General features: G+C 50.3%; 12 protein-coding genes across 12 annotated transcripts; all 12 read right to left on the bottom strand.

Moving 5' to 3' along the window:
- Positions 1 to 16: 16 nt before the first annotated feature.
- Positions 17 to 3,157, bottom strand: DQ04_01001110 (trans-sialidase; the record flags this gene model as incomplete). The annotated part of the gene is made up of 1 exon (XM_009310050.1): positions 17 to 3,157. The coding sequence occupies one exon, from the start codon at positions 3,155 to 3,157 to the stop codon at positions 17 to 19; it is 3,141 nt and encodes a 1,046-aa protein (XP_009308325.1).
- Positions 3,158 to 3,330: 173 nt separating this feature from the next.
- DQ04_01001100 (putative DNA damage repair protein) lies at positions 3,331 to 5,202 on the bottom strand (the record flags this gene model as incomplete). Its single annotated transcript, XM_009310049.1, has 1 exon — positions 3,331 to 5,202. One exon carries the CDS (start codon positions 5,200 to 5,202, stop codon positions 3,331 to 3,333), a length of 1,872 nt encoding a protein of 623 aa, XP_009308324.1.
- Positions 5,203 to 5,490: 288 nt separating this feature from the next.
- DQ04_01001090 (hypothetical protein) lies at positions 5,491 to 8,421 on the bottom strand (the record flags this gene model as incomplete). The annotated part of the gene is made up of 1 exon (XM_009310048.1): positions 5,491 to 8,421. The coding sequence occupies one exon, from the start codon at positions 8,419 to 8,421 to the stop codon at positions 5,491 to 5,493; it is 2,931 nt and encodes a 976-aa protein (XP_009308323.1).
- Positions 8,422 to 8,694: 273 nt separating this feature from the next.
- Positions 8,695 to 9,636, bottom strand: DQ04_01001080 (putative mRNA capping methyltransferase; the record flags this gene model as incomplete). Its single annotated transcript, XM_009310047.1, has 1 exon — positions 8,695 to 9,636. One exon carries the CDS (start codon positions 9,634 to 9,636, stop codon positions 8,695 to 8,697), a length of 942 nt encoding a protein of 313 aa, XP_009308322.1.
- Positions 9,637 to 9,836: 200 nt separating this feature from the next.
- Positions 9,837 to 10,925, bottom strand: DQ04_01001070 (putative ubiquitin regulatory protein (ISS); the record flags this gene model as incomplete). Its single annotated transcript, XM_009310046.1, has 1 exon — positions 9,837 to 10,925. One exon carries the CDS (start codon positions 10,923 to 10,925, stop codon positions 9,837 to 9,839), a length of 1,089 nt encoding a protein of 362 aa, XP_009308321.1.
- A 215-nt stretch (positions 10,926 to 11,140) lies between these two features.
- On the bottom strand, positions 11,141 to 13,030 carry DQ04_01001060 (hypothetical protein; the record flags this gene model as incomplete). The annotated part of the gene is made up of 1 exon (XM_009310045.1): positions 11,141 to 13,030. One exon carries the CDS (start codon positions 13,028 to 13,030, stop codon positions 11,141 to 11,143), a length of 1,890 nt encoding a protein of 629 aa, XP_009308320.1.
- A 232-nt stretch (positions 13,031 to 13,262) lies between these two features.
- On the bottom strand, positions 13,263 to 14,705 carry DQ04_01001050 (fructose-6-phosphate2-kinase/fructose-2,6-bisphosphatase; the record flags this gene model as incomplete). The annotated part of the gene is made up of 1 exon (XM_009310044.1): positions 13,263 to 14,705. One exon carries the CDS (start codon positions 14,703 to 14,705, stop codon positions 13,263 to 13,265), a length of 1,443 nt encoding a protein of 480 aa, XP_009308319.1.
- Positions 14,706 to 14,860: 155 nt separating this feature from the next.
- DQ04_01001040 (hypothetical protein) lies at positions 14,861 to 15,742 on the bottom strand (the record flags this gene model as incomplete). The annotated part of the gene is made up of 1 exon (XM_009310043.1): positions 14,861 to 15,742. The coding sequence occupies one exon, from the start codon at positions 15,740 to 15,742 to the stop codon at positions 14,861 to 14,863; it is 882 nt and encodes a 293-aa protein (XP_009308318.1).
- Positions 15,743 to 15,874: 132 nt separating this feature from the next.
- On the bottom strand, positions 15,875 to 16,426 carry DQ04_01001030 (ARP2/3 complex subunit; the record flags this gene model as incomplete). The annotated part of the gene is made up of 1 exon (XM_009310042.1): positions 15,875 to 16,426. The coding sequence occupies one exon, from the start codon at positions 16,424 to 16,426 to the stop codon at positions 15,875 to 15,877; it is 552 nt and encodes a 183-aa protein (XP_009308317.1).
- A 186-nt stretch (positions 16,427 to 16,612) lies between these two features.
- DQ04_01001020 (hypothetical protein) lies at positions 16,613 to 17,092 on the bottom strand (the record flags this gene model as incomplete). Its single annotated transcript, XM_009310041.1, has 1 exon — positions 16,613 to 17,092. One exon carries the CDS (start codon positions 17,090 to 17,092, stop codon positions 16,613 to 16,615), a length of 480 nt encoding a protein of 159 aa, XP_009308316.1.
- A 257-nt stretch (positions 17,093 to 17,349) lies between these two features.
- DQ04_01001010 (elongation factor 2) lies at positions 17,350 to 19,002 on the bottom strand (the record flags this gene model as incomplete). Its single annotated transcript, XM_009310040.1, has 1 exon — positions 17,350 to 19,002. One exon carries the CDS (start codon positions 19,000 to 19,002, stop codon positions 17,350 to 17,352), a length of 1,653 nt encoding a protein of 550 aa, XP_009308315.1.
- A 29-nt stretch (positions 19,003 to 19,031) lies between these two features.
- Positions 19,032 to 19,982, bottom strand: DQ04_01001000 (putative elongation factor 2; the record flags this gene model as incomplete). The annotated part of the gene is made up of 1 exon (XM_009310039.1): positions 19,032 to 19,982. The coding sequence occupies one exon, from the start codon at positions 19,980 to 19,982 to the stop codon at positions 19,032 to 19,034; it is 951 nt and encodes a 316-aa protein (XP_009308314.1).
- Positions 19,983 to 20,233: the final 251 nt, after the last annotated feature.

The following is a 20,233-nucleotide window of genomic DNA, read 5'->3' as shown; positions in this document are numbered from 1 at the left end:
TCGTCGGTGGTCCACGTTAAACGAAAAGCACGCCCTTGATATTAGAGAGGCTTTCTGCAACGGCCTCCGTTAAACCACGAATCATTGGTTGTCGCCGCGCAACACCGCACATAACACATTCCTTCACAATGACGAGTATGTCCCGCAGTATCATGGAGACGTTTGGATCCAAATTCTCTCGCAACGCCTCTACCAGAACCAGTTCAATACGATGCTGTGGCAAACAGCTGCACAGTGTCATGAGATTCTGTGCCAGCTGCGGTGACAAGGACACTGAAAGTCTACCCGACGCAAAACTACGCACAATTGTCGAGAGAAAGTCTGAAAAAAGCTCATGGCTTTGAAGCCCCGAGTCTCGAAGGAACAGCACCACCGTGTCGACGACAGCAGTCCCAACACGCTGAGTGTCGACGCAATCAGAGTTGAGCGCGAAAAATATCGTTGATAGAAACACTTGTGAGCTCGAGTTCCCGACGAATTCGGAAGTGAAAGCCTCTGCACACTGCTGAAACGCGAGAAAAACAGATTCTTGTAATTCAGGTAAGCTCAAACAACGTTCATTCATCAAGTTCAGAATAGCTGCCAGAACACAGATGACGCACGAGCCAAGGGACTGCACTGCATCTGCTGAAAGGTCACAGTCCATCATCTTCCACCGAGAAACTTCACATAGAAGACGAGATATCACCTTTAAGAGACGGTGCTTCTCTTCTTCAGCGCTTTCAGTGCACCACGTACGGTCCTCGCAAAGCGCCCGGGTGACAGAATTCAGTGTCATGCGTACCTTCTCAACCAGCCACAGCAATTGCTCCCCGCCTACTACTGTTGAGTAGGACAGAAAAAGCTGCATTATCATATCAGTGCTCCGAATGGTCATTTCTTTTTCATAAAATCGGTGGAAACTCACGCCAAGGACGTGATCGCACATATTCATTATAACACCAAAGCACACTACAAGCCTCTCACGGTCTTGCATAGATACGAAGAATCCACTTAGGGAGGCACATCTTTCCAGAGACAGGTCAACATCTACCGAGGCGGAGTCTGTCGTGTGGATGTCAAACGTGTTGAGGATCGGCATTAGATGATCTGAAAATGCCTCTTGGGAAGCGCAGCAAACCCAGAAGGCGGCCAGACGCCCCCTCACATTTCCATAAAATTGCTGACCGCAACTGATCATTTCCTCCGTCATCTGCAGTAGTCCACATGAACGCAGGGCAGAGATCATGGGTTTGTTTTTCGCGCATCCATCGAGCACACGACACCCCATAAGTGCAACATCCTCGTCAAAAGTGAACACACGTAACGAATGAAGAACATATGAAACCACACCAGTACCTCCTTGAGCAAACAAAAAAGCGATCTGGTCTTCTGTAAAGATGTAAACTCCAATGAATGTGCCAAACACCTCCAATAACGCCGAAACCACGGCTGGGCTCGTCGTGGATAATTGCTGCATGATCTCGTGCATCAGACCCATGAGCATCAAGACAATCTTAAGAACAGGGTGGGATTCTGACCATGCGCTCCCAAGAAAGCACGGAGGTATCACAATATCTTCGCCTTCACATGCGTCGGCCACAAACGCGTCAATAGTCCTTAAAACAATCCAGAGACCCTCCTGAACCTGCATTCGCACAGGATCAGATTGTGCCTTCATTTCCACGAATCGCCCACGAAGTACCTCGAGCGCCAAACAGAGGGCGTCAGCAGCGTTTACTGGGTCCAACCGACCTACATGCCCTAGCAGAGTGATGTGCGACGCAGTAAAGGCGTCGGAAAAGTGATCCACATACTCAGATGAATGGGCGTTAGACAGCTTAGAGGCCAAAAAGGCACTCAATACATCTAAAGCTGATGATCTCACCACGCCAGACAAGCTACCATATTGAGACGCTATGTTTGCTATTTTAAATAAGCCTCCCAGAGCCTCATCGAGAGCAGCCATAACACCTTCATCGTCCGGACTTCGATTGTCTAGCTCAATGAGAGACCTCGCCAACAGCGAAAGCTCAGAAATACAAGAATCAACAATTTCTTTATCATTGAATATGTCTTCCAAGTTTTCCACAATCGCCACGATTCCAGTAATAGGAAGAGAGAAAATTGCACGTGTGTCCTCGTGTTGATCCCCGTTCATTAGTAAATCTTTCGACACGAAGCATGCGAGAGAGAGAAATCTCCTTCCGTACTGCAGCTTGTCCGATAAATCCCATGAATCCATTGTAACCCCACAGAATTGTCGAATCAGCTCCACGAGTGGTCGACGATCAAAAGGAATGCCACAAACACTTCCATCGCAATACCACTTACGAAGCAACGCATCAACACTTGCCATAGCATCTGGTAATGGCACGCCATCTAATAGTAGTGATCGCCACAAATCACCCGAGACTCTAAAGGAACGATCACACTCATTCTCCGAGGCGTCCTCTTCAAAGAAGCTGTGGAGGGACCAAGACGCCACGGAGGTAAGGCACCCGAAGAGAACTTCCACCGTCCGGGGAGTTTCGGCAGCGCCACACACTGCAAAGAAGAAAAGACTGCTGAGAATACGAACCAAGCCGTCACGCTCAAAAGCAGAGCGACAGGCACGATGAGTTTTTAACGGTATTCCACGTCCTCGAGAGGCCGGAAAGTAAAGACCAAACTCCTCAACAGTGTGCAATACCACGTAACGTATAAAAATAAGTTCCGACTCATTCCTGCATTCGCCCATCATAGAGAGAACATCGGACACGACACACGAAAGGATTGTTCCGTTAACACCACCAACATCACCGGTGCAGCAACCAAGCTTCAGCACAACAGCTGTGTCCAAAGCCGCCTCAGACAACACAGGTCTCCACGCAGGAGTCAGGAGCCGCTCACTGTTGGATTGCGTATACTCCAAGAAGAAATTTAACAAATCTTTCCTACTATTCTCCCACATGTCCCTCTGGCGTGTTAGGTAAAACCTCAGAAGCCGAAAAGCAATGAAGTGCACGTACGTGGCATTTTCTTCTAACTGTTGAATGTCGCTCTTGAGTATGTTGATAGTGTACTCGGCCACCGACGGATCGTCAATAGCTTGCAGGGCACGAATAATTTTATCAGCGCCCACATGATTTCCTTCTTTGAGGCAATGGGCTGCCCGCTCGAGTTCTAAACGCAGCATTACACCTACTTCAGCGGCAACAGCCCACCCACCCACCCACCCAAAGCAAACAAAAAAACTACACGGTATATCAAAGAAGAAAGAAACAGATGGTAGAATTGTCGCGTAGAGATAAAAGGGCATGGCAACATTACTGGGACACCATATATATATATATATATATATAACATGTATTAAACGAATGAGACAGGAACAGGTAATAACGCATTGGCAAACGCTACAAGGCTCTTAAACTCCTCTCGAGCCTCATCTACTGGCATTGAACCCATTGCAAACCGAAAAGCAGCAACACGGAGTAGACTTTTGATTGCTGTATAATCTGCCTGGCGACCAACGCGCCTCGCGACATCTTTCCACTCCTGGACAAAGACACTGTCAATGTCACGGTCCATCATACGATCAAGAATGCACAAATCAAAAGTACTCTCAACGACCCCTGGCATCGACGCAGAAACGTTTAAAACATCTGGCAGCTGCTGCTGCTGCTTCTCCTTCTCCTCATCCTCCTTTCCATCAGAACCTTTGGAGAAGGCATCAGCAAGAGACAACTGACCGCTTCGTGCACGCTTGAAAACGCCCTTGGTACCCTGTTCAACGTGAAGTCCCGTGGCCTGAATGGTCATTCCCCGAACATCAGATACAACGACATTTGTGTCAGCGTTAATAGTGACTGTCCATACAGTCTTGGACCAAGCGTCGTCGTCCAGACCAAGCTCCCTTGCCCTTTCCTCATCAGTTATTGGACGGCAACACACAAGAAGCGGTGTGAGGGTGTCCTTAACCCGCTGCAGCATCGTTTCAAGGTCTGAGCTCACCAAGGTGGACTCAAAGCAGACAGGTATGTGATATTCGACGCATCTTCCCCTTCCCATAAACTTTTGGGTTTCCTTCGGGTGCAGAGGATGGCGTTCTAACATTGTTACCCGTAGCCCAGAACTCGAGTAATCTCCCTTTTCCAGTTTATTGCAGACAACCTCTAGCAACTGTCTAGCAATGCTCCAAATATCGTCTAGAGAAGTAGGTCTCACGGCGTAGTTCATGGAGCAACTGACGCTACTAGGTGACTTCTTACCAAACATCTTTTGGTTTTCATCATCGCCTGTCCGACTCACTACACGCGTGTCATTGCCACGACAAAGGTTGAAAAAGTTCACACCAGTCTTTTGCCCAAAGGAACGCTGCATTTGCTGCTTTGTTAGCTTCTGTACGTGCCGGCAGAGAATGCTCTCGTCGGTAATTTCACTATCATTAAAATAAGGTTTCATCAACGGACGCAGTTTCGCCATTGCAGAGTCTCCCACACCATGTATTTTATTGAAGGGAAGCTGTGCAACAATGCTCGATGTATCCTCGGGGCGAATAAAATGTATCCCGTTTGGTTTTGCAAATGTTGTGGCAATGCGAGCAAGCATAATATTGGGACCAATGCCACACGATACAGTGCAATTCGTAGACTTCTTCACTTCTTCACGCACATTTTTGCAGTAACGTATTATCGTGTTGTAGTCATCAGTGTCAAAAGCTATCATAACCTCATCGATGCTATATACCTCGACAGCCATGCTGACTAGATCCGGGCAAAACTCGAATAGAATGCGATAAAGACATTTGTTGACCTCCTCGCAACGCGGCAAATCGTAACCTAGCACCTGCAGGCTAGGACAGATCTCTTTCGCAGCGTTCACATACATTCCCGCACGTACACCGTACGACCTTGCTATGTAATTGCAAGAGGAAATGTCACTGTTGTATTTTCCCGCAGCTATGCAAACCGGTTTGTCGCGCAAGTGGTAATTCTCTTCCTTTGCAAGGGCAACGCTGCAAAAGAAGGCATCCATATCCAAGTGTGCGAACAAAACCTGATGGTTCATATCACCGTGATTCCAAAAGGGCTTCTCTTTAAACCACTCCTTAAACAAGTCGCTGGCCTTTGTCTTCCATTGACCAATAAAATGTAGACGTGAATGTTGCTGAAAGTGCTTAAGACTGTTCAGTTGTTCCCGCACCTGGGGACCCCTCCTTGGTATTTCCTCCATTCTGCTCATGATGTTCAACGAGAAACTCAAAAAACCGATTGAACACTTCTCGACCTTTATTGTCAATGATAAACTCTTCCCGCAAGTCCCTCAGTATTACATCCGCCAGGCATCTAGGAACTATGCTACCTTCCCTGTCAGTCATTCAAAGATCTTCAACAGAAACGCATATCCAGAGGACACTCAACTTCTTTTCACCAAACACAAGGCATAGCCACAGTAAACGACAAACGTGAAAAAAAGAGGACCGACAAAGGCGCAACTTTACATGTGATGCGAGAATCACGGCATCTAAACCTATCCTACATGTAAAACAACATTTATCTTTCCACGTTGGTCGTCCAAAGGAACAGAAACAACTGTTGCACCTATAGACGCCATCAATTCACTGCTTCTGAGGAGGAGGGAGGCACTGGCGACAACGTTACCCTCGTTATCCCCAGCCTCAAAGTAAAGAGCATTACTTTCCTCCCTCAAGGGCCGTACCCACTCCATCTGGTGTAGAGGAAAACACACGCGAAAGACGCTACCAGCAGCTGCAATAGCCTGCGCCTCGCGTAGCTCACATGTTATTCCCACATCATCGACAGAGTCGTAGACCTTCATGGACATGGGCTTCAGTTCAACGCTTGTCACAAGTGTGAGACTGTAGAATCGGACATTTATCTGGGAGGCATCAACTGGAGCGGTGCAGCTCATCACACTACGGGGTCGGCGAAGAGCATTCACCAGCCCCTCACGTGCAACAAACTCCTTAAGCACAATATCATCTCGACCCAAATAAAACTCTTCAAAAAAGGATCCAAGAAGTTCTCGGGTTTTTTCACGCTGGGCCTTGAGCCTAGCAGGTACTGACGCTTCTTGACGGCGGAAGTAATCGACTAGCACCTCCCTCTCAGATGGCACCACCAACTCCCTAACTGGGCCTCTTTTTCGCCACTCATCAGCACGGTAAATGATGCGATCGAACAAATTTTGAATACCCTCGTACGCTTTTGAGGCATTTTTCTCAATACAAAAGCGGCCTCTGTACTCCTGTGCCTCTATCGTCAAGACCAGTCGCTCATATGTTTCCCTCTCCACAATCTCTGCTCGTGTCAGCGGCTCCACAACGCGGACCAGCTCCACCTCATGAAACTGGAGAAGCTCCCTTGAAGACATGAAGCGCAGGGTACTATGAACAGACCGAAGCTCTTCAGTGGAGTACGTCACCCGATCGTACACTCCATGCGTATAGGCAAATGCATTCATCGATAGCTCTGACTCCGTAATGATGTCTAGACGTCCGTCCAACTCATCCACTTCGCAAGCACGCAGCTGTGGATGGGCGTAGTCGAAGCTTCCAAAAAGGAAATCGCGCCTCCGCAACTCACAGTCTGTGATAAATGCCCGCTCAATAGACTCTCGATCAACCAGATTGCACAACAAGACTCGGAGCAGGTCATGCTGGCTCTCTGTCTGGAGCCCTAACCGATTCCATTCCTCCACGCACCCCAGAACCGATGCATACGTGATAAAACGGTTGCTCAACTCAGTTTGCTCAATGCGCTGCCGCTCCGTTTTTTCTTGAGAGGTAAGCGTCGATAAGATGCGGTACATTAGGCGCTGTTTCTCTTCCTGCACAAGCAGGAAGCGCTGAGTTTCCTCAAGATGCCCCAAAGCGTCGACCGATCGGCCACTTTGAGCTGCATCTTTCAACACGATATCCGTCCACTTGGCGCGAGCCTCTGATTCGATCTTAAACCGCCGCCGCTCCTCTCTACGACAGAGCTGTGCACAAAGGTGATTCTTCACCACACCCTTGAAGCACTGTGTTAATGAATGGCGTACAATTGATTCCATCTCCATAATCGACGCGGTTTCTTGAAGAGCCGCTGCCTCGAGTTGATGTTTGTGCACCCGAGATCGCAAGACAACAGCTTCCCGTATTTCCGCCTCTATAATTTTTTGCCGCATGTAACGCTCCTCAACATCAAGCACCAAAGTGGCCTTAACCATTCGGTCAGACCAGAGAAAGTTTGAGTACATCTTACGCAGCCGATCAAACTGTTCTCCTTCCTGTTTCCATAAGGCTCGGAGAGAATCAATAACACCATGAAAAAATTGGTCATACTCCGCCTCACGCTGTGCAAGGAGACATTTTTCACGATTTTGTCGTTCGGCGAGGGCATTAAAGCCAAACCTCCACTGATCAAATACACAACGGCGCTCGTAAAGCTCGAGGCGTTCCACAATGGCCGCGCCTTCGCTTGGACCTATTACACGCTTAAACACCTCTCGCCACGAAACCAGAAAGCTCACTCGGATATCTTGCCTTTTCTCCATCTCATCTCTTTCGATCATCCCGCGGAGGTCACCCTCTCTCAAAGGCAGCATCAGCAATTGAGCGGCATGCTCCCTCCACCACTTATCGTCCTCCAATCTCCGCCTCAGCAACGAAGCCCGCATAACTGATGTCACAACTAATCGGGCAGCAGCATTCTCTTGATCATTGGACATCAAACTAAGCTTGAGTAAATAGAGCCGTTCTAATGAACAGCGTTGGCGCTCCTCTTCAGCAGAAAGCAGTGCCATGTCAAGAACAAGCTTTGAAGAAGCCTGAGAGGCCAGTGCATTCAAGCGATGCGATTGCTGCCGCAGTAGCTCCATGTCAATCTCACGCCCTACAGACAAAAAGCGTCTCTGATTCGTCTCTTTGCGGTTCATAGATTCCATCTGCATCAGACACCGGCGTGAGTGTTGCTCACATGCCACCAGGATGCCGACTTCAGAGCATTTCTGGAAGTCCATTCGCTCCGTCACGAACATCTCTTCAATGCAGCACCTCTGGTACATTTCTCGCCAAATCAACGCAAGCCATGTCGCTTGGCTTTGCAGTGTAGAAGTGGCTAAAGATATTATAGAATTGCGAGAGCGTCTCTCCTCTTCACATACTATCGCCTGTTCCTCTGTGAGATACTGGCCTGACAAAAAACCATTCATAAGCTTCACACGGCACCGTGACTCTTGGCTCGCAACAACACCCCGAATCTGCTCCTCAGAGGAAGAAACATCTTCTGGCGACTTAAGCCCTTTGAGTTCTCGCAACACCTGACGTGTCCGCCAATCACTCTTTTCAGGCACTGCGACTGTGCGCTTGGTTGGCACGGCGGTTCTCTCCGCGAGCATTTCCGCGAGAACGGCATGGAGCGGATTGACATCTGCCACGATGGCCGCCGTCATGGGCATCACACCTGCGTAAACGCCGTCCCGAACTACGAGAAGGGATGCGCCAACGCACAAACAAAAAAAACGGAAATAGTGAAATACAAAAAGAAAAGAAAAAAAAAAAGCACATGAAGTAACAATGCAACCCCTTCCGCCTCACCCCTTCAAAAAAAAAAGTCATTATCATCAGTAGCTGCAACTAACACACCAAAAAAAATTTTTTTCGCACCCAGAACACCGAAGTAGCGGGTGGAAAAATCAAAATTAGACCCTGCAGCCCCGGCGCCCAGGGGTTCAGCCTGTTTTTCGGAAGCACAGCGAACGGTACAACGTGGCGAGGTCCATTTCTCCTCGAACCAAATACATCCCCTTATTCTTACTCGAATCCCCCTTGTAATCGGCATAGAACGATCGGAAGGGCTTGGAAAACTCCACCACTTCCTCCATGCCATAGTGTCTTGCACGCTCTCGGACGTATGCCATCGGCACGACGTATTCGTCACAATCCACAAATCCGTCCAATGCGAAACGATATTTTGTGCCCACCGCGAGCTTCTCGCCCTCCCAGAGAGGTTTCGAATCAAAGCTTATGGCAAACAATCCACCGCATTCCGTTCGTTTTTCGCGGACACGCTGAGAAAGCGTTTCTTCATCAACTGTTGTCGCAATGAAGACACCTTCAGTCGCCAATGCCCCAGCAATCGCACCCAAAAGCATGTCTATTCGCTCTAGTGTATCACACGCGTAGTGAAACGCAAATTGAATGGAAACAATGTCGTACTTACCATAATGCTCTGACATCAAAAGTTGGCTACGGAGAAATTCCTCGCTGAAGCAGTCGCTAACGGTGAAGACACATTTACAGACTGCACTCGATGAAAATTCGCTGTAGCGCTTCTGCGCCGCCGCCACGCACTCCGGCGAAACATCATGACACTCAAGAAAGGCTGCTCTCACCAAACGCTCTGGCGGCAAATTCTTCGTGGCGAAGCTCAGCTCCGGACTTTGGGAGTGAAGCCACTTCCCTATGTCACCTCCTCTTCCGCTCGCCAAGTCAAGCACAAGAGCGTTACGCCGACCCGCCTTGTGCTTGATATGATCTAGAGCAAATTGGATGAGACACTTTTTCACGTAGTTGCTGAAGAATCGAAAGGGTGTCTCTTTGCTGCTCAAGTCGCCTGTCCGCCTTCGTGCCACTTCATTGTAAGAGTCTGCGGCCCGGGAGCTATCCACCATCAGGGCCTCACTTCACCTTCGCGAAACACCAAAAAAAAGAAAATAAAAGTAAAGTCAGTCTGCAATGAAATGGGAAAGACCCGAGTTGATCCTGAAGGTCAATCTTGGTTCCGAGCACGGATTTGTTTTGCCTGGTTCTCCACGATTTTCTCTTCCTCCCTTCGCGGAAGAAGGGCAAAAAAAAAGGGGGGGACCTACGCCTACGCTTCCTTCGGCAGCAAAGCAAGCGCTCGAGCAAGCACACGAATCACCACAGTAGTGGCCGTCAATGACTCATTCCCGTTCGCGTCGGTGGCGAGTTGGAACCCACATGTATGCAAAAGGTGAAGGGCAGGTAGAACAGGGGCAACCTTCATACAGAAGGCACTTGATGACGTCTTGAGCGAGCGCTTCGTCGTGTCAAATGGATTGTTAAGGATATTTGTCAAGACAGTCCGCAGCACTGTGAAACACTGGCGCGCAGCTTCAGTGTCCTCATGTTGAAGTATCGCGTCGACAAGGCTGGGAAGCGACGAGGGCGGTTCGGCAGGTTTGTCGAACAAATCACTGAGTGGAACGGCGCGGGCTGCTATTCCGTGCAGATCCCATGCACCAGTGCTTGCTGTAGTCCCTGTTACGTTCTCTTCGGTCATTTTGCTCATAAGCGCTGTCGCCTCTTCACGTTTTTTACGCGCGGCTTCCTCAAACTCCGACTCGGCAAAGCGGAGTGCCTCTTCCGAGGACATACCCTGCCGCACATACTTATCGGCGAGGATCTGTACTTTGACTCGGCGCCGCGCAAGCGCGTCCGCCTCCTTTTGCCGACGCACCTCCGCGAGTTCAGACTCCATCCGAAGTTTGTCAAGCATCTCCTTCGTCTCAAGCGCCTTCCTACCCATCTCGATCCGCTTCCGTTCCTCCTCCGCGGCGAGGTGTTTCTCTTCCTCAACCTTCGCCTTGGCCTTTTCTCGCAGCTCCCGCACTTTCGCCTCACGCTCCACCTCAGTAAGAACGCGCTTTACCCTGACAGTCACTTCCACACCATTCTCCAGCGGGGTGTCGAGATCCGGGTGACCCTCGTGCATCGTGATCCACTGCGTACAGGTGCCTTCATCCACGCACCCCGCCACTATGGACTTCTTGATGGCATTATCACTAAATCCTTTGTTCTGCAGGGATTCAAAGAGTGACTGGCTGATGAAATAAGTTTTTTGATCATCGTCACATGAGGAGGTGCAAGACGAGGGATGAGGGGAGTTCTCACGCACCCCCTTCGCGTCAGATTCGGTTTGGCCCTCGCGGCCGCTCATTGTTGGTCTGATTCGATTCTTGATTCTCTCCCAAACTTTCCCCATCGTGGCGAGAATCAAAAGAGAAAGAAAGAGGCGAGAGACCACATATTCAGACTCACAAGATGTGTGCAAGGATTTTTTTTTTTCGTTTTCGCACAAATGCCACGTGAATCAAAAGGAAAAAGGAAAAGCGGCACCAGTCGTGCGCATATCTCTTCCCTAATGAGATGACATCAGAAGAAGATTGGGTGACTCGCACCGTCGTCAAAAAAAGTCAACTCAGCCTCAAAGGGAACAGCAGGTCGCCGGTCAACCGAAGAAGAAATATAAGGTCGATCATCAACAATCACGTCCGCACTCGATAGTACTGTCACTTCCACCACCATCTTCTCAATCATCCGCCTGCCAAATAACGACACCTCCACCGATGTGCTAAGAAGAAGCGGGGCCAACAACGGGATACTCTGCGTAGCCTTATGGTCCCGGGAAAAGCTCTCGTATAAACGCTCGAGGAGACTCAGAGATCGTCCAAGCGTGCCGTTCGCATTTCCTGTCTCAAAGGAAAAAGTGCAGGCGTAACGGATGAGGCGAGCCTCTGTCAGCTCCCGCGCTGCCAGTGACACGTACCGCACAACCCGCTCCAAGCAGACAAACACTGGGGTCGCGTTCTGTGGATCAGATAGTATCAAATCGATCAGACGCTCTGGCAAGCTGTCGGGAAACTGCAAATCCTCAGCATTTTCAGCCAACTGCGCAATACGCTCTACTGCTAGCTGCGTAATCTTGCTTTTTCCAATCGTTGGATCCACGCAACGCCCGAGGAACGGCACAATGACGTTGTTTCGATCAGAAATGTTAGCGAAGTATTTTTCCAAGAGATCAAACTTCTCGAGTATCAACTCGGCAACAATACCACACCGCTCAAAGGTGTCCGCTGTACTAACCGCGCGGAAAAGTGCGGTGAAGTAGTCCCGCATGCTAGTGTCAAACGCTTTTTGCGACACACAACGACAGCATTGCAGCATAATGGGAAGAGCGTATCGTAGTCTGACTTCTTGTAAACTTTCACGCCGCATTAACGGGATAATTAGCCGCAAAATCATTGCTTCTTGAAATGCCGACTGTCCAAGGCCATCATACAACTTTTTTAAGGTTCCAAAACGTGAATTCTCATCCAGTGTATCATAGTCTTCCAGGGAGGTCAAAACCTGTATGTCCTCTGTGGTGAACATCCTGTCCATTCGTATTGAAGCCAATGAGGGACGTGGCATTTTTAAAGGGCACCCCGAAAACCACCTGGAAACCTCTGCCTCTACACTGTTGTACTGTCTACTGTGCAGCTCCGCATTGCCACCGCAATTAAAGGCTTTGCGCCCCGATAGCACTTCGACACAAACAAGGACAAACGAGAACACATCGCTCTCTGGTAGCTTAACTATCGTATCGTGTGTATTTGAGACAAATAAATCGATGGGACCATCTTCCTGAGGCTTTATTGCTCTCACAAGCTCATTGGAGCAGTAATCCAGCAACGGCGCTGCAACACTAGAGAGTGGATGCGGCCAACTGAGTCTAGCAGCTTCAGTTCCCGCCACGGCATGGGATAAATCAAATACCTTCCATTCCCCATCAACAATACACACAGCTTCAGGAGAAAAGTCACAGAGCAAGTATCCAGCACGTTCATGAATGAACTGTATCACTTTTGCCAATTTAAAAAGTTCAAGCAGTTTCTCCTGCTTCGAAAGGGTGCCATTGGATAATTCAAGCGGTAGCAAAGAAGAAATGCGCTCAGTCACGAACCGTAGATGTTTTTTATCCTCTACAATTGGACGAACGACCTGCAGGATACCAGGATGCCTCAGCCGGGTGAGCAGAGACACCCCATTCTTAAATGCGTTCAGGGTGTATTGGACTTCGGCCGCCGTAGAACAACGCGTCACAATTTCTTTTACATCAACGGACACAATAGACACAGGCTTACCTGTGGAAGTTTCCAGCGCGTCTTGAATGCGTAGCAAATTATTTTTACCGCCGCGATACTTTCGGTCACACAACTTATAATCGCTGAGAGGATCCTGTGACAAAACATGAACGAGTGAATTCTTTACTTTGGACAGCATCTCATCGTTCCTAGTTGGACTGTTAAAAATGGGCAACACAGAAACAAGATAGCACAAGACGAAACCTCGCAAGATGGACGTGACAAAAAACAAATCAATAGATCATAAGCACGTGGGCACACAATCCAAAGTCAGAAGAACAAAAGAAAGAGAAGGAACACAACCGGACAGACAAAAAGACATACAACGAAAATAAGGAAGCATTGCAAGTGCATTGGGACACATCATGGATTCACCACCCACTCCATTTGGCATCCTCAACAACACAAGTGTTTTTACGTGGCCCAAGAGTAACGGTCGTTAAACGAGGCTCCCCTAATCGGTTGTATGTGCAGCACCAAATAGTGCGGTGTGGACATGGCTTGTGAACAGCCTCCTCTACAGATGGGCCGTCAAAGAATGAGAGCACCGTCCGCAACACAGCCTGATGCGCCACAACCAAGACACATTTGCGTGCAACATGAAGATCTAATAGAAGCGGTTCCAGACGCCGCATAAGATCGCGGTACGACTCTCCATTCGGGTAACGGAACCCTACCTTATCGGTATGGCGAAAAAATTGAATGGAGGGGTACAATGACTTAATCTCTTCGTTTGTCATGTCCTCGCATACTCCAGCGTGAATCTCATTAAGTGTTTTGAACATCCTGAGTTCACCACGCGTGAGAACAGAAGCAGAGGGGCCAGCAGTATGCACAGTACGTTTTAACTGGCTGCACCATACCTCAAATCCCTCTTCCTCGTCAAATTTAGTATTCCGTGCAGCAAACAAATGTTTGTTATGCACAACCTGTCGACGGAAGAACTCGGCAATCGCCAAAGCATCATCTCTACCAGAAGCCGTAAGGTCAGGGTCGCCACCAAGGCGATCCTGTAAGTTATACTCTGACTCTCCATGACGCGTGAAGAAAACAGGACAGAAGGACTTCATTGTGTCCTCTACAGATCCCACTAACGGTTCGTGAAGGTAAACGCGCTGAAGGGCAGGGAGGCAGTTATTGAGGTAGCTTGTTGCCTTTGAACAAATGATACTCCGACGGCACCGCGTCACTCGGAGAGCCGGCCGCTTTAGACATACATCAATGTAGCCAGTACCCAATCGGCTGCTTTCCCTCCAGTCCTCATCAAACCAAATATGACGGATCAAGAAGTTCCCCTTTGGCTCCAGCATGTCGTTTAGCTTGCCATACGCCTCCGTTGTTTCACAGTCGACCCGAAGGATAACCACTGGGACCTCTGCGAAACCAAGTGGTGGGTCAGACGCAATATACTCGAGTGACTTTTCCACGCACTCCCCCACATATTTCTCCCACGCAACAGAGTCGTCTTCAAAGCGTTGAACCTCCACATCACGTTCTGTTTGGCCGCCCAAAAAGAACATAACGCTTTCACCACACCACCGGAGGTAGTGCAAGAGCTTTGAGCAGAAAAAGCGTGCCACTAAATTACATCGAGGCGATGAACTGACAACAATAAATACAGCATTCGTGGTGGTATTCCAGCGGCCAGACGGCGCCTTCAATACTTTGTCACTTTGCCGCCGCGGGTGTGGGGAGAAAACACACCCTCTTGGCTGTCGATTCGGCCCCACAAACTTGCAGAAGTTGATTGAGTTTTCAGGGAGGGCATCGTCAGCGCTAATGCTGCTTTGCAAAGGCAGCATCGAAACAGACATTGCCGCTAATCGTTTTTGTTTCTTTCTGTATCTTTTTTTTTGTAAATGTTAATTGAAGCATAGCCAGAAAGTGATGAGGCCCGGAAACACAACTTCACCGAAATGGCTTTCACGTGTAGTTTAATTGTCTTGTTATTTTACAGGTATGCCCCCAATCAACTCTCCTCACTTTGGAGCAACCCATCTTGCTTCTTCATTTGAAGGATAATCTCCTCCTGCCGTTTGCGCAGCTCCTGTCGCCTGGCATCGAAACGAGGTCGACTGTCTGCATTCAAAAACCCACCACCACCACCCTTGAACTGCCCTTTCTTTTTCAAGTAAATGCGTGGAAGGAACTTTATAAGCGCAACCAACACTAGCAACGCGGCAGGGCCGAGTAAAGACCGTGTTTTCGTCTCTGAAAGGGACCGTTTGCTTAATTTAAAGGTAGCAGTGCAATCTCTTCCGCCTTCGTGCAGCATGAGCACTGCAAGCGCTTTCTTTTCTTGTAGACTTTCCACCCAATAACCCCGCACTGCGAATGGAGCCAAGGCGCAAGCTTTCTTCGTAGGTAGGTACACCACGTGCGGCTCTGCGAGCAGTACACCAAACGCGGTTTCCGTTATATGTTGTGGCGGCGGTAGCCAACCGACCTCATTGCAGCCCGTGAAGTGAATGCCACCATCAGAAACTTGCATTCCCGCTGTTTGAGAAATACTCTGAAGCCATGCGTCCAGTTCGCACGTCGAATGATGGAGGTCCTGGCCTCCCTCTGCCATACGCAAGAAACGAAAGAGTGTTTTGGTTACAGCCACAGCCGCATCCAGCGGCGCCTCCTCGCGCAGCACCACAGCTGCGGACGACACCTCCACGATGAACCCTGTCTGTCGCTCTTGCTGGCCAGTCAGCCATGTAACGGTCCAATTCCCCGTCACATGAGCAAGCACAGTGTTCCGGTCGATAACAGCAATAGAGGGATCAGAGGCAACTACAGTCACTTCACCCAAGGCCATAACAAACAGCAAAAGTGCACAAGACCATTGCTCGCCACAGGTCATAGTTCTTCAATTCCCATGAAATAAAAAAAAAAAAAAAAAAAAGAGGCCTCTACACGCATCGGGCCTTAAACTCATAACGGCTACTGCAGGCTGGTCATACTCATCACGCATCCTCAATAACTTCCTTTCCCACTACTCAGATGGCAGAAACGGCCTTTTTGCAAAGGCCATCCAGAATTTGTTCCCTGTTCCATCCTTCTCAGGAAACATAAAAACCTTCTCAACTAGACGGAAGCCAGCCTCTACACGAAGTTGCCTCGCATAGGCCTCCCATTCTTCACGTTCCGCGTGATCCCCAACCAAGAAGAATCCATTGAAACGGAAACCCACATCTCCAGGAATAGCAAACGATACAGTGGCATAATTGAGCAACGCAGCACTCGCCTCTTCACGTTTGGCGTTTGCAATCTTCTTTAGGCACTCGTGCAGATACATTGTCACATAAAGAATAACCCGATCTCCAGCACCCTTGATAGGAAATGTCCGAAACAGCAAATGAGGCTTGAAGAGATACAGTGCCTCATCCACGATATCCTGCTGTTCATCCTCTTCGCCGGCATCGGCAACCACCTCATCCATACGTGCCGAAGGGCCGGCAGGTGTGAACCCGGATGTGCGTCGAAGAGGGTAGACACCACAGCCCAAGAGACTCCGCTCCTCATAGCCATTCCACCGGCTATGCATCGCAGTGAATCCAAAACCTATATGTGCTGAAGTGTACATAACAAACCAAAAAGGCCAAGAAAAAATGCAGGCTCAAGGATCGGAATAAAACCAGAAAACGCGTTCTTGTACCCTGCAAAACAAAACTTCCAGAATTGTTAAGGTGCAACATGAGTTGGGCTATATTGTATCTAGAAACGCACGACGTCAGTCTTCCGGTGACTTTTTGATCCCCCTTATTACGTTCGCACTAAGAAGATCGTCAATTTTTCCCTCTTTAGCCTCCATCTCCATCGCACGCTGGTGACGCCAGACACGCATCTTCAGTCCATCTTCTTCAATAATCCGCTGCAACTCATTTTGGTTGTAGGGGTACCTCTCCAAAACACCAGTTCGCATCATTCCGCTACGATGCCGTTCCACATAGAACATAACCTCACCTCTCCCCAGCCGTTTGTAATTATCAAGAGGCTCCGCACCTCCCTCAGAGCGAGCACAACGCCATAGCAACTTCATGAGGTGAAGCTGAACGGAAAGGGAATCCAAATGTGTAAATGACGCCAACAAATCCTGAAAACGATCATCGCAACGCCAGGGCCGCATGCCATAGTAGATACTACGACCAGTCACTACATTCAGTGACTCTGGTTCATCAACTACACGTGAGTAATGCGGAGTCTCCTCCATTTCTCACTAGTAAAAACCACAGAAAAAGTAACAATACAAAAGGAAGATATACTCTCATAACCAGCACGCCGAGAGAAAAGCCACGCTACAATTATGGAAACACAAAAAAAATTTACAAGATGGGGTCATTTAACGGAAAGTTAAATTAAAATACTCTGATGGTTGTGATTAAAGCACACACACAAAATTCCACACAGAGTTCTTATTCCTTAACGAAAACTACAGTAAAAAAACTTAAAAAGAAAAATCTTCCACTCTTATAGCTTGTCGAGGAAGCTGTCCAGCGGCGGGATGTCGGGCTTCAGCCCCTTGCGCTGGCGGATGCCAAGCGTCAGTGTGTTGGCCTGCGACTTGGGCTCCAGCGGGTCACCGGGGTACTGCTGCCAGTGGTCGAACACACACTGCGGGAACGCCTGGCCGCCCGTCCCGGCGCGCAGGTCGGCGGTGAAGCCGAAGGACTCCGCGACGGGAAGGTACGCGCGGACGTTGTAGATGGGTGTACCGGGGCGGTTCTCCTCGCCAATGATCACACCACGACGGCGCGTCAGCACACCGTAGATGCCGCCCATCGCGTGCTCCACCGTCTGGATGTCGACCTGGAACATCGGCTCCATCAGGCGCGGCGAAGCGGTGAGGCAGCACGCGTAGAACACACGGCGAGCAGTGGGGATGATTTGGCCGCCACCACGATGGATGGCATCCGCGTGCATCGTCACGTCCTCCACGTTGATGCGCACACCGCGCATGTTCTCGTCACACAGCACACCCTCGCGCGTTGCCCACTGCCACGCCGCTACGAACGAGTCCTTCATCTCCATCATGTTCTGCACTCCCTTCGTCACGTCCACAACAACGTTGGGACCGCGGTTGTCAGGGCCGTAGCACCAGATCTTGCGTGCCTCCGCCACGTCCCACTCGAACTTGTCCGCGAGGAAGCGGGCACGCGTCTTGGGGTCCGCCTCGGAGCCCGCATTCAGGCCGTCCTCCATCTCGACGCACAGTTCCTCCGTCAGCGGGGCGCCGCGGCAGAAAAGACGGTTGTGCTTGTTGGCAGACTTGGACAGACACTGAATCGATGAGACGTCAGTCACGGTTTCACGGAAAGACACGACGGGCTCAGACACCTTCAGTGGCGCACCGTTCATGAAGTCCTCCTGCAGATCCTTGAGGCAAATCTCCAGGTGCAGCTCGCCGGCACCAGCGACGATGTGCTCACCGCTCTCCTCAATCGAGCACACCACAAGGGGGTCGGACTTGGCGAGGCGCTTCAGTCCCTCCACGAGCTTCGGCAGGTCGGACGGGTTCTTCGCCTCAACTGCAACACGCACAACAGGCGACACAGAGTACTTCATATCACGCAGCGGGTGGGGGCTCTCACCCTCATCCGTGATGGTGGCAGACTTCACAATGTACTTGTCGACGCCCACAAGGCCCACCACGTTACCGCACGGCATGTCCTCCACAGCCTCCTGGTAACGTCCCATCATCAGCACCGTGCGCTGCACTGGCTTGTCCTCGTAGAGATCCTGCTTCTTGCCGTAGATGTAGTTGTTGCCCATGATGCGCACCTTCTGGCCGCTGCGCACCTTACCAGCAAAGATACGGCCAAAAGCAAAGAAGCGGCCACGGTCAGCCGTCGGCACCATCTTGCTGATGTACAGCATCAGCGGCGCGTTCGGGTCACAGTTCTTAATGCCGTTGAAGTACTTGTCATCGGGGGCGGCCTCACCGGAGTAAAGCATCTCCGCGCGGTAGCTCTGCGCCTTCTTGGGCGACGGCAGGTGCGCCACGATCATCTGCAGCAGTGTCTCCGCGGCCGGCAGGAACTTCATCATGATCGACTTGAGCAGCTTCTTTGGCACCTGCTCGCGCTCCTCAACCGTCAAGTTGATGTTCAGTGACTTGAGCATCTTCTCAACCTTTTCCTGCTTCTCCGTCATCACGGCATCAAAGATCTGGTAGATGGGGTCCAGGCAGAACTGGCAGAACGCGCGGCGCACGCGCTCACCGGCGGCGTTCGTCTCGCTCTTGATCCACTTCTTGTTCTTGGCGTCGAAGAAGTTGTCACCCCACAGGCGCTCGCACATCTTCGATTCATCAACACNGCGTTCGTCTCGCTCTTGATCCACTTCTTGTTCTTGGCGTCGAAGAAGTTGTCACCCCACAGGCGCTCGCACATCTTCGATTCATCAACACCGAACTTCGACGCGTACATCTTGGCGAAACGCGTGACAGAGAACGCCCACGCCTGGAGACCGGAGCCGATGGCAACGGTGCCCTTGTCGGGGTACACCTGGACGTCACCCATTGCGGGGTCGTTGTACGTCGCAATCACCACGTTCACGTTCTGCAGCGTCTTGACGAAGCCCTGGTACGCCTCCTCGGGGTCCAGCTGAAGCTCCAGGATGGCACGGTCCACCTTGTTGATGAACACCACCGGGCGGATGCGCTCCGTCAGCGCCTGGCGCAGCACCGTCTCCGTCTGCACACACACGCCCTCCACGCAGTCGACAACAACGAGGGCGCCGTCTGTCACGCGGAGCGCCGCCGTCACCTCAGAACTGAAGTCAACGTGCCCGGGCGAGTCGATCAGGTTGATCAGGAAGTCGCGCTTGTCATCGGCAAGGTCGCTGATCATCTCCGGCGGCACGTGGTAGTGCATGGAAATGGCGGTGGACTTGATGGTGATACCACGCGCAATTTCATCGGCACGGGTGTCCATGATGCGCTTGTCACCGGCATCCTCCATCTTGATGATACCAGCAGCGCCCACGAGCGAGTCCGACAACGTCGACTTACCGTGGTCGACGTGCGCAATCACCGACATGTTGCGGATCTGCTCGGGGTAGTCCATGAGGGCCCGAACCTCATCAACGGTAAAGTTGACCATCTCGGATAACTTCTGATTTACACGGAATCTGCGGGACCGACAAGCAGAGTAGTAAAAACAAAAAAAANAACGGTAAAGTTGACCATCTCGGATAACTTCTGATTTACACGGAATCTGCGGGACCGACAAGCAGAGTAGTAAAAACAAAAAAAAAAAGAATGGGGAAAAGAGAATCAGACAAAACGGCTAGAGAAACACCAGTTAAAAAGGGGGTGTCTGCAGCGAAGAAAGTGCCCCGCAAGTGCAAGAAA

Source organism: Trypanosoma grayi (assembly GCF_000691245.1).
Source record: "Trypanosoma grayi strain ANR4 Tgr_100_V1, whole genome shotgun sequence".
Lineage (NCBI taxonomy): Eukaryota > Euglenozoa > Kinetoplastea > Trypanosomatida > Trypanosomatidae > Trypanosoma > Trypanosoma grayi.
This window is presented reverse-complemented; position numbering and strand designations above follow the sequence as displayed.